The sequence below is a fragment of the Hypomesus nipponensis genome, chromosome 19, assembly GCF_054491055.1.
Source record: "Hypomesus nipponensis isolate SF chromosome 19, ASM5449105v1, whole genome shotgun sequence".
NCBI lineage: Eukaryota > Metazoa > Chordata > Actinopteri > Osmeriformes > Osmeridae > Hypomesus > Hypomesus nipponensis.
Window position 1 is genome coordinate 17,658,316 of NC_140379.1, and position 11,685 is coordinate 17,670,000.

The following is an 11,685-nucleotide window of genomic DNA, read 5'->3' on the forward strand; positions in this document are numbered from 1 at the left end:
TCCCAGAATAGCTGAACGATCATTCACAGTCCTCTAGTAACTCTTGAGTAATGGCTCCAAGTCCAGAGGTACCTCCCTCCTAAGCCCTCCCCCATCTTCTACAGCCAGAGCTGGGGGGAAAAGGGGCCTCTTCGTGCCCCTGTCTGGACCCCAGACTCCCACTTCCCTTTCCTTCAGGGTAGAATGGATCTTAATCAGGTTTTCTCTGGTTTGATCTCACCATGCAGTCATACTGTACGTCAAGGGGGTTGGGGGAGAGAATGTCTAGTATAGTGAATATGAGAGCAGCTACTTTCCCACAACAACAGTAACTTTTGATTAAATCAATGTGTCTGTGCTGAGAGCGCACAGAGGCCAGATTCTTAAAGTGCCACAAGCCCCAAAGGTCTATGCAATCCCTCTGATAGTATCAAATGAGTGTTTAGGCACACTCTTAACAGTTTTTTAAGAAGAGGTTTGAAATGTACAGGTGTATTCTGCCCTCTGTGGCACTGTGCTGTATTTAAACTGCAGTGAAATGATAAGGTCTGTTTATAAGCCAATTGAAAGTAATGTTGAACGTTCTCAAAGGAGCTAATTTCTCAGTCCTTTTCTATGTCCATGCTATATTTAGGATTCGGGAGCTGAAAGGAGGCTGGACATTTTAGAACTTGAAAACTTCAAGTCAATCCTCTGATTGTGGTCAGAAAATAGCAACAACACTTGAGTGTTCCAGCCCGTACGGTTCTGGGCTGGGGTCACTGAAGGCCACCTTCAATGCCAGCTTTATTTGCCACAAGCAGCTCTGAGCTGCAGGACCAAAATCTCCCACTGCCACACTGCAGGGCTGTTCGCTGTGATGTGTGTGAACACTAGATCTTTACAACGCTCAGGGCCATCCCCACACACTCTGCTCTTACCACACAGACCCACGTGACCTTGAATTTATGGATCCAATTTCTAAGAGTTAGGTCACCCCTCTTTCTCCAGTTCCTGAATCTACATCAAAATGTATAAATAAGATCTTAAGCACCATTGCCTTAAATGGTCAGTGGTGTTCTCAGTGATGCTTAGTGTTGATTAGATGACGATAGTTTTTAGGACATCTACAGTACTTCAGAAACCTGCCATTCACTGCCATGCACTGGTGTTTTGTGACTCAGCTTTTTGTTTTCAGTTTATGATCCTTAACCTCTACAGACATACATCGGCCCTGTGCTTATCTCAGTCAACCCCTTCAAGCAGATGCCATACTTTGGGGACAAGGAAGTGGAGATGTACCAGGGTGCGGTGAGTAGGCATTTCTCTCCGAAAGGAGTCAGTGCTGTAGGGAGTCAGTGCTGGAGGGAGTCAGTGCTGGAGGGAGTCAGGGCCGGAGGGAGTCAGGGCCGGAGGGAGTCAGGGCCGTAGGGAGTCAGTGCTGGAGGGAGTCAGGGCCGGAGGGAGTCAGTGCTTGAGGGAGTCAGGGCTGGATGGAGTCAGTGCTGGATGGAGTCAGGGCTGGATGGAGTCAGTGCTGGAGGGAGTCAGTGCTGAATGGAGTCAGTGCTGGAGGGAGTCAGTGCTGGAGGGAGTCAGGGCTGGAGGGAGTCAGTGCTTGAGGGAGTCAGGGCTGGATGGAGTCAGTGCAGGAGGGAGTCAGGGCTGGAGGGAGTCAGGGCTGGAGGGAGTCAGGGCTGGAGGGAGTCAGTGCTGGAGGGAGTCAGGGCTGGATGGAGTCAGGGCTGGATGGAGTCAGTGCTGGAGGGAGTCAGGGCTGGAGGGAGTCAGGGCTGGAGGGAGTCAGTGCTGGAGGGAGTCAGGGCTGGAGGGAGTCAGGGCTGGATGGAGTCAGGGCTGGAGGGAGTCAGGGCTGGAGGGAGTCAGTGCTTGAGGGAGTCAGGGCTGGAGGGAGTCAGTACTGGAGGGACTTTTGCTATGCATTCTCAGTTTGACTGATAATTGCTCATGGTGCATCTGCTTATAGCAGGCTGCTTTGAGATGTTATTGAAATGGTGGGGGGGATTTTTTTATGATGATGTTAACAGTTTGAAGAACAAAGGACTTCAAACGGACTAGGTTAGGTGTGGTGCAAAATACTTTTTCCAGCAGCACCATGAGCTGGCGCAGATGTTGCAGGATCTTTTCTCAGCCATAGAGAAGGCTTGGCACTGCCTTCAGAGAACAGCCTGTCTCTATTCTTTTAACTATTCTTGGCCCGTCAACTGAGAGGGGCCCTGGCTCCCTAATCGGACGTTTCATAAACTCCTCATGCTTGATAAAAACTGTTTGCCCACTGACTTTACAACTTAATGACATTAAATACTCCTAATTCTTCTTTTTAACAGTCTTTACACTCAGTTTTCCCAGTTGGAATTGAGATAATAGTCCCACCCAGTTTTACAATTCAAATTCTCTGGTAATGAATTTCATGAATTCTCCTCCCCCCTCCCCCCAAGGCCCAGTACGAGAACCCCCCTCACATCTACGCCCTGGCAGACAACATGTACAGGAACATGATGATCGACTGCGAGAACCAGTGTGTCATCATCAGGTGAGAACTTGAATTCTGACCCCACCTGCAGCATGCAGCGTCTCCTCCCTGTCAGTGTTTGTGGAGAGAGGCTACCTATAACAAAAGAGATGGTATGTGGGAACTGTTTGGCAGAGAGTGAAAGAAAGAGAGAGCGAGAGAGAGATTGAGTGAGAGAGAGAGAGAGAGAGAGCGACAGAGAGCAAGAGAGAGATTGAGTGAGTGAGTGAGAGAGAGAGAGAGAGAGAGAGAGAGAGAGAGAGAGAGAGAGAGAGAGAGAGAGAGAGAGAGAGAGAGAGAGAGAGAGAGAGAGAGAGAGAGATGATATGATCATCATAGTCAGGGGGACTAGTGTGGATGCACTTCAAAGGATAATGATAATAGGTGTTGAAGGAACACATCCAACTGGTTCCACCACCTCTGTAAATAGAGGGCTGAGGGTCCCCTGCCCTACTCAGGGTTTGTGTGTTTACAGGTGAATCACAGGAATCTTTGAAAGGAACACATATCTGCACATTCTAAATAAACTGACCTCAGCCCTGAAGCTGGTTAGTTTAAGGAATATCGGTCCCATCCGGATGTACAAACACAAGGTCTATTTCTGTGCGGGCTTCCTGGTTTCAGAAAACAGGAAGTGCACCTGCAGAGCTCTGTTGGTCTGTCTTATTGTAAGTCGGGGCGAAGGAGGGAGCAGCACTGCACTTTCACAACCGCTGCTCTTGCAGAAAGGGTGGGTTTGGGGGACATTTCTGTTTTCCTTCTATGGTCAAAACTGTCGACGGTTTTGACAGCTGACCTGACTCACCGGTCTTGGGTGGCATCGGCTTCCACCTCTCGTCTCCTGCTGTCCCGTGTTTCCTTTTAAAACCCAGCAACGAGAAAAACGAGATGACTGAGCTGTGGGAAAAGTGTCTATTAAAGCAGCTTCCAGAACCCAAGAGCCCTGCCCAAAAGCAGTGTTAGTCCAGAATGTTCCAGGACCTAGCATCGACACAATCAAAGGGCACAGGCCAGAGCTAAAGTGCTTTCTCATAGTTGGGGTTTTATCCTGTGGGCCGGTCACCTGAGTGTGGTTGGTTACTGTAGTGCTTACCTCATGGCTATAGTCCCCTGGTTCAGCACTTTCCTGCTGTTGTTTGCAGAGCGGGCAGCTGCCATTACAGTTTCCCACAGAAAGGAATGGAAGTGGATTTGTGATGGACCAAATCAGCAAACAAAGGCCTCCATGAAATCGCTGTCCATGCAGTGTGGTGAGCACTGCACTGTGTTAGACCTCGACGTTCCAGTTATTAAAAACATGTAATTCAGCATGTCATGTTTGGTTCTTTCAGCTGGTTCAGTGGTGTTGACTGAGCTTTCTTTGATCTAAGTGGGCCCTTTTTATGAACTCTCACATCCTTTTGAGAGGAACAGGTTGCAACTGTGAGGGGGTTCACAGCTCGGCTGTGGAAAACGACTTGAAATGTTGTATCTTATGTTCTTTTTTGAGGTCCATCCTCTTTAAATGACTGTCATGTTGCTGTTATTGATTCAACTCTCGTCCCATGGGTCGAGTTTGGTTTGGATGTATTTGTTTTCTCCCGTTCATGACAAACGAAACCCATCAGCCCTGTGTGTGCATGGATACAGTATGAGGCGTACAGTGCAGGCCATGGGAGCTCTGCTACACCACACAGTACATGCTTGGGAACACTGTGTCGTGCACAAGATTGAAAACGAATGTAGCCAGTTGTTAATCATGTTTACCTTTTCATATCTGATGTCGGTAATGATGAAATTCCATGGTCTCCATCGAACTAAGCCAGGGGTGACATCACACAGCCTCTACTGGCTCAGTGACAGAGTGAGGAAGTTTACACTGAGCCCTCTGCACAGTGCATGTCATGTCTCCCTCTGTCCATTTTTGGTCAGTAAATGTGAGAGGAAGTCAACAATGTGCAGTTTTTTTTTTTCATTTCAACAATGGGGCACAGCCCTGAACAATATCAAATAGGATGTGAGTCACAATCCAGCCCTCTGCTGGGAAAACCTGAACTGACAGAGTGACAGGGCTCTGAGGGGACGCAACACCTCGAGTATCTGCCTCCGTATCAAAAGCATTGTTGTTACTTGACTCATGCCGGCTGCTTTGTTGTTGTTCAGTGCGCGCGCACACCTGTGTGTGTGTGTGTGTGTGTGTGTGTGTGTGTGTATGTGTGTGTCTGTATGTGTTAGATGGAATCGTATTCAGGAGTCAGGCCCACAGTGTCGCCGTAAGTGAGATGAAGAAGCATCTAGGGTTACTGTTGTGGAACAGAGTGGCTTGGATGACTTCCTCTGGCTGCGGCCATCTGCAGCTGGGTTGTCTCAGAAGGGCATTACCGACATGACTCCCCCTCAGAATATGGTATGAAAAACAGGCAGCCCTGTCATCTACTGCCAAACCACATATGTCTAAATAAGTAGGACCCTAACACAGTAAATCAGGCCAGGAGGGAGAAGGGAGAGAGCGAGGGGGAAGGAACAGAAAGTGGGTGAATGTGACACCACGGGATTAGTGTGTTAGAGTTGACACATGGCTGCGTGTTGCGCACAAGCCTGACAACGTAACATTTGATTTGACGCAGCAAGTGGTGAAATTTCACCTGGCTGTCCAGGTCAACGTTGCTTTGAGGTAAAGCGTCTGACTCAGCTGGGAGGTAAGAGGAAGTCCGTTTGGACTATCAGCCAAACTTCTGTTCTGCTGTTCAGACACACACATACACACACACACACACAGACCCACCCACCCATTGGCGGCAAGAGAGATAACCATGACTGTTATAAATGAAGGAAAAGGAACCGTGACAGTATTTTTGCAAAACCCCTTTGACCCTATTATTATTATCTTATTCGTCTTTTCAGGTCTTAAATATGTCATCATTTTACACTTACACACTAACCACCCATTAGATGTTTTGCCCATCATTTTACCCAACAAACAGCTTGAAGCAGGATATCCTAGAGTGTTGAATATCAGGGCCATTCAATCCTCTGAGTAGGTATGGGATCTGGTTCCTGACAGTCTAGCTGTCAGCTAATACCGTTGACAACAATAACCACATAAGGTGTCCCTTGAATTGTACATGATGTTTCATGGGACTGCCACGATCTGGTCAGCGCTCTCCGACTGGATAGGCAGGGTGATTATATCGTGGGGGGCTCAGAGAATTAGGGGTTTACTGTAAGCCACTGAGACTGGTATCTTGAGTTTGGATCATTGGTTTACTACGAGCTCATCGTTTCTTTGAAGAGAATCTTGGCCATTATATTTAGTCATGTTCTGATAACTCTCTCTCCCCGTCTTTTCCCTCGGTTCCTCAGTGGAGAGAGTGGTGCAGGGAAGACTGTGGCAGCTAAATACATCATGGGCTACATCTCCAGGGTGTCCGGAGGAGGACCCAAAGTGCAGGTGAGGCCAGAGGAGCAGCAGTGTTCTCTGACTCGGTTGGACACATTGAGATGTGATGGAGCCTCACCAAAGCATTGCACCGTCTTTGATGCACATAATCCCCCCCCCCCCCCCACGTGGAAAAGTCATGATCTCAGCAAATCGAAACGACCTGTTTTCCGGGTCCTTGTCACCTGCCCCTCGCCGTATCACACCCTGAGATCTCCATTATCAGTCCATCTTCAGCCCCTTCCACCCACCCCCTCCCCTGTACCCCCCTGACCCAAACCTCCAAACCTCCCAGCAGCCATCTGGCTCCCCCACTGCTCAGCAGATGTCCTGTCTCCAAGCAACCCCCCCCCCCCCCCCCCCCCCCAACCAAGCCCTCCCCTCCCCTCCACCTGGTCTTGGTATTACTGATGGACAGACTCCACTGGGATTTGAATATCCAGTCTGGAGGGATTTAAGCTGGATCACAAGACACTTCCACTCAGACCCTGCAGTGATGTTAGTCACTGTTTCAGTCGCCTAGTAAAACAAATATGACACATTTCCCTCTTGGAAATGTCACATTTTTATCTCAAGGGTTCAAGTTTAAATCTGTTAGTTCTTTTTCCCATTGAGTATTTTGGAAGGTTTGACCCTTATGATGACAGCCATCTATTTCCATTATCTGCAGTCTTTGAGTTTACAGGTTATATAGACACGTTTAATGTTGAGTTATTTTGACATTGAATTCGGTGTATCTTTCTTAATGTGGATAGTGTCTGTGTTATCTTTGTTTGACCCATGTTTGTATACTATAGAAATTACTCCTGGAATTTCTATTGTAACGTTGAACAAAAGTGTCCATTGTATAGGGTCCCACTGCCTCTCCCATTTCCCTTCCTGTCCCCATTTAGCTTTGTAAGGTCCCTACGATGTCCCCATGGCTCATTCACACTACCCGCTCTCCAGCCCCCCAGCCCCACGTGCTGCTGGAATGTGTGTACGATGTGTGTGTGTGTGTGTGTGTGTGTGTGTGCATGGTGTACATGTCTGCAACAGCAGCCAACAGGTGTGTCATCTCATATCTCCTGACCTACCTGTATGCGTCACTGGCCCCGATCCTTATCTTGTTGAATTTGTTTTTGGTTGATTTGCAAATCCGATGGCCCTGCCTCGGGATCCAGCATGCAAACAAGTGAACGTGACCGGTCATACTAAGCCTCATGACCGTGTCTACACTTTAAAAAGATAACTTCATCCCAGTTACCCATGTACATCTATCATATGTTTACGTTCCTTATTGCCCTTGGGATTGTACTGTACGAAAGCTGTTTAACTTGAACCTCCAACTGCCACTAATGGCTGTTCCGTGGAGGACAAGAGTTCAGGGACAGAAAGGATTCCGAGAAATGCTACCACTCCACTCCTGGCTTCAGTAACATGGGGCTGAATAGCTCTGTCTCACTGCCGCCGGCTAATCTAAAACTCATGCACCCCTCATATGCAGATGGCTCATGGGAAAGATAATGAACTCCAGATATGTGTGTGTGTCTGTGGAAAGTTCCAGCGAACGTCAACCTACCGGGGGGGGGGGGGGGTGTAGTGTCTCCTTACCCACTGTCTGCCTGCTCTGCTCTGTACTGCACCATACCTGTCAATCACTGAAACAGCCTGTGTGGACTCCTCCCCCCTCAGCACGTCAAAGACATCATCCTTCAGTCCAACCCTCTCCTGGAGGCCTTCGGCAACGCCAAGACACTGAGGAACAACAACTCCAGCAGATTTGTAAGGACTCCATGTCTACGTAGAGGGCTGCCTAGCATGTCATGATTCTGCTCCATGGTCTGAAATGAAACCAAAGAAAACACAAAAGCTGTCCAGTTCAAATAGAGGAAAGACGAGGAATAGAGGGGAAAAAGGAGATGGTCAATTACAGTATACTCGTCTTTTTATAAGACGTGTCATAGCCTTCTACTGTCTCCACTTGGCTCTGAGTTTCTAGCCTCAAGTGTGGCCTGGTTAACCAGGGCTGCAGGGACACACTATTGAGAGAGTGGGTTGCTGAAAGCCAGTGAAACACATACTGTTTAGTATTGACATAGAAAGAAACTGAAAAAAAAAGACACAGAAGGAAAATAAGGGCAAAGTTTTTGGACTACCAAGCTAACTTGGACGTACTGTAATGCATGCAGACTAACAAAGACTCGTATTGTGTATGCTTTTCAGTTATTGGTCTGGTTTGAAGAGAGTAAATTAGGTTTGACAGAAATCGTCTGAGAAAGCAGCTATGGATGAATAGTGTCTCAATGTCTTATTGCACTCCAGGGCTTAGCCATCAACCTGACTACTTTATAGACCTGTATAGGCACACACACACACACACACACACACACACACACACACACACACACACACACACTAGGCTGCAAGTGTGTACCCCGAGGACAGCCTGATGTATGACTCGTCATTCCTTCCCTCAGAACTCTGTGTTTTAGCTTTCGCTCCGAGATCTCTGATACTAAAGCGCCACGTTCTCATCCTTCAGGGGAAATACTTTGAGATCCAGTTCAGCTCCGGCGGCGAGCCAGACGGGGGGAAAATCTCCAACTTCCTGTTGGAGAAATCACGCGTGGTCATGAGGAATCCTGGAGAAAGGAGTTTCCATATATTCTACCAGGTGAGGGGCGGTGGTTTCAATGACCTGCGTTCAGTGTTTCTGTGTCAGAGTGTTTATGCGCAGTTCAGAGCTGAGGGGAAAAAGGATTGAACTTGGCTCCCGATGCCTGTGAGTGAAATCCAGGACACACTCTGTAACAAGTGCCATTTGGCTGCTGAAACCAGGTCGAGTTGTTCTCACAGAGTGCCGCTTCAAGTCCCTGGAAGAGAGGGGATGGGTGAGCCTTCCCATAAAGCAATTTCCTTCCCACATAAAAGCTGAATATAGAATAATATCAGACTAGAATGAGGGACTTTGTGGCGCTAACAGGTAAGCGACACCCTTGAGTGCGCCGAGTAAGAAAAGGGATGAATAAGTTGACAGCTTGAGAGGCCCTACAGACTGAGGGTGATGTCAGGTCATTCTACAACTTGGTCCACAGGAACCTAATCATGACGGATGTTTCCACAGTTGATAGAAGGAGCAAGTAGCGAACAGAAGAGCAGTCTTGGAATCACGAGCCTGGATTATTACAGTTACCTCAATCAGTCTGGGTCCTACAAGGTGGATGACATCAACGACAAGAACGACTTCCAGGAGACTATGGTATACTGAGTTTGTTCAGGCACTGTCAGCTAATCAGTCCACTGTATAGAGTTGTACATACCCCATATACATTTCTATCAGTCCATGTGCCTTGTGTCTTTCTGCTGGTCCTCTCCCCCATTCCTTATATACCATGTTTCATGCCATCCATCCATTTAGTCCACGCCTGTTTCTCTTCATCAGTTCAACCACCATAGGGATTGTAGTAAGTAAACACATATTTACAGCTCTGGGTGAAGTGTGTCATCTCTCTCTCTCTCTCTCTCTCTCGCTCTCTCTCTCTCGCTCTCTTTGCCTCTCTCTCTCGCTCTCTTTGCCTCTCTCTCTCTCTCTCTTTGCCTCTCTCTCTCTCTCTCTCTTTGCCTCTCTCTCCCCCTCCCTCTCTCCCACTCTCTCTCTCCTTCCCCAGACTGCCATGGATGTGATTGGAATCTCAGGGAAGGACCGTGCCCTGGTGCTGCAGATTGTGGCCGGAGTCCTGCACCTGGGAAACATCAACTTTAAGGAGGCAGGGAACTATGCCGCAGTGGAGAGTGAAGAATGTGCGTAGCCTCACTTAGCACACCTGTAGGCAGAGCTAACAGCTAGCCATGGAAACGTACTGTGACCCGTGTTCAGTGTTTCTGTGTCAGAGTGTTTATGTGCAGTTCCGAGCTGTGGAAACAAAACGAGTGTTGGGAGCGACATGAAGGGACTTAAGTCTCTCTGGGATCCTGGCTTCTCCTGGCATCTCTGTTGGCCTCCTCTCTCTTTGAGGACCGTGTCCTGGGCTGCACGGTGTGGGATGTTTAGGGAGCGACATGGTTTTCTATAGACCAATTATCACCCTACGTCACACAACTGTCAAGCAGGCTCAACTGCGCATGTCGGTTGCAAAAGACGAACTTCTCCCCGGTCTCTTACACTTGGAGTGTCGATCAGGTCATCATATATCTCTGGCCACTGGATTGCAGGGCTTGATATTAACTTTTTGAGGCTCTTGGCCTTTGGACAAATACATTTACGTTCCACTTGTCTATGCACAAAAGTCACTTGACCCCGATACCCTTAAAAAGCCTGACCAAGTGATCGGGCAAAACTAGCCTGGCTAACGGAGGTCTCTTTCTCAGGCAAATGACGAATGAAACAGGCTCGGTTAAAGAAATCCGAGGTGCTGGCTATCTTCAGCAGGCTCGTATCTACATTAAGCAGTCCTTCCTGACATTTCTGTTGTAGACTGGAGTGAAATACAACATTGTGCACACTGCCAGTGAGCGAGTCTGACTTAGGCTAAACAGTGTAACAGGGACGCAGTCTCACTCAGATTGCCAGTTTAAACAAATCAGAAAAATAATTGGACCAGCTGGCTAAAGGCAGAATTCCCATATCTCTTGAAAGCTGCCCTGCTCGACTTTTTAGATGTAGAATTGACTGTAAAACTGTAAAATTATGAACTTTGTGACATGACGTGAAGACATGGCTGCCGCTCGATGCGGTCTGTACCGGGCGACATTCTCACTCAAATGTCAAGACTTTTGTAACCCAAATCAAAATGTTGATGCGACAGATCAATGGGTAATCGCTTTCTCTCTTAAAGGCTGTCCTCCTCGACCTTTTTGGTCTTTTTAAATCTAACTATTTGTGTAATCCGTGTGGTCCTTATGCCATTTAAAATGCTATCCTTTCCCGGTTTTCTGCAACCACATTGCGCGTGCATCCCGAAAGTTTACAAACAAATAATTGGTCTATTGCCCCGAGCTGCCATTGTGTTAATGCAGGGCTGTAGCCAAGAGCCAGGCCTCGCTAAATTACCCCAGCAAATTAAACACAATTTTCAAGGTCTGGGTGCATTACATCACAGACTAAAACTACTTTGAGAGAAATGTGGCTCTTCCCTCCCTCCCTCCCTCCCTCCCTCCCTCCCTCCCTCCCTCCCTCCCTCCCTCCCTCCCTCCCTCCCTCCCTCCCTCCCTCCCTCCCTCCCTCCCTCCCTCCCTCCCTCCCTCCCTCCCTCCCTCCCTCCCTCCCTCCCTCCCTCCCCCCTCTCTCTCTCTCTCTCCCTCCCTCTGTCCGTCCATGCTCCTCTTCCTCTCCTCCTCCTCCAGCACGCTCTCTCTACACCCTCTCCTCCTGGCTCAATGATACAGTGTCGCCCCTCTGGTTGCCAGGGCACAAAGCTCTGTTCTGTTCTGGGCAGCCTGAGCCTCAACGCTCCCTAATCTCACTGTTCCCTCCCCGGTCTGACTTCCTGTCTGCACTGCAACGTGTTTCCCATGTCAGGACTCCCTGGTGCACCGTAATAAACCAACAAAACCACACCAACAAAGTCCACATAAGCACTGCTCACACACCGCCAAACACATCCACACCTCAGATCCACCTGGAAGGAGTACAAAGGGCACTTCCTTATACACACAAACATCTACATGTCAGCCTGGTTGTGGATGGTTACTTGGGCTAAACATTGATCGGCAGATCTCAGAGAAAGGAGAAAGATATACAGAGGGGAGGAGAGATTGCATCTCCAGACTCCAACCATAGACAGAGATGCTAAGC

General features: G+C 48.4%; 1 protein-coding gene across 2 annotated transcripts in view; it reads left to right on the plus strand.

The window, feature by feature from the left end:
• myo1ea (myosin IEa) overlaps positions 1–11,685 on the plus strand; it is a 41,726-nt gene that overhangs the window by 13,185 nt on the left and 16,856 nt on the right. For both annotated transcript variants that reach the window (XM_084681711.1, XM_084681712.1), the window contains exons 3-9: positions 1,180–1,269; positions 2,418–2,512; positions 5,834–5,921; positions 7,584–7,673; positions 8,434–8,565; positions 9,016–9,150; positions 9,560–9,692. In XM_084681711.1, the coding sequence (XP_084537837.1) occupies positions 1,180–1,269; positions 2,418–2,512; positions 5,834–5,921; positions 7,584–7,673; positions 8,434–8,565; positions 9,016–9,150; positions 9,560–9,692 (763 nt within the window). The remainder of the gene's footprint in view (positions 1–1,179; positions 1,270–2,417; positions 2,513–5,833; positions 5,922–7,583; positions 7,674–8,433; positions 8,566–9,015; positions 9,151–9,559; positions 9,693–11,685) is intronic.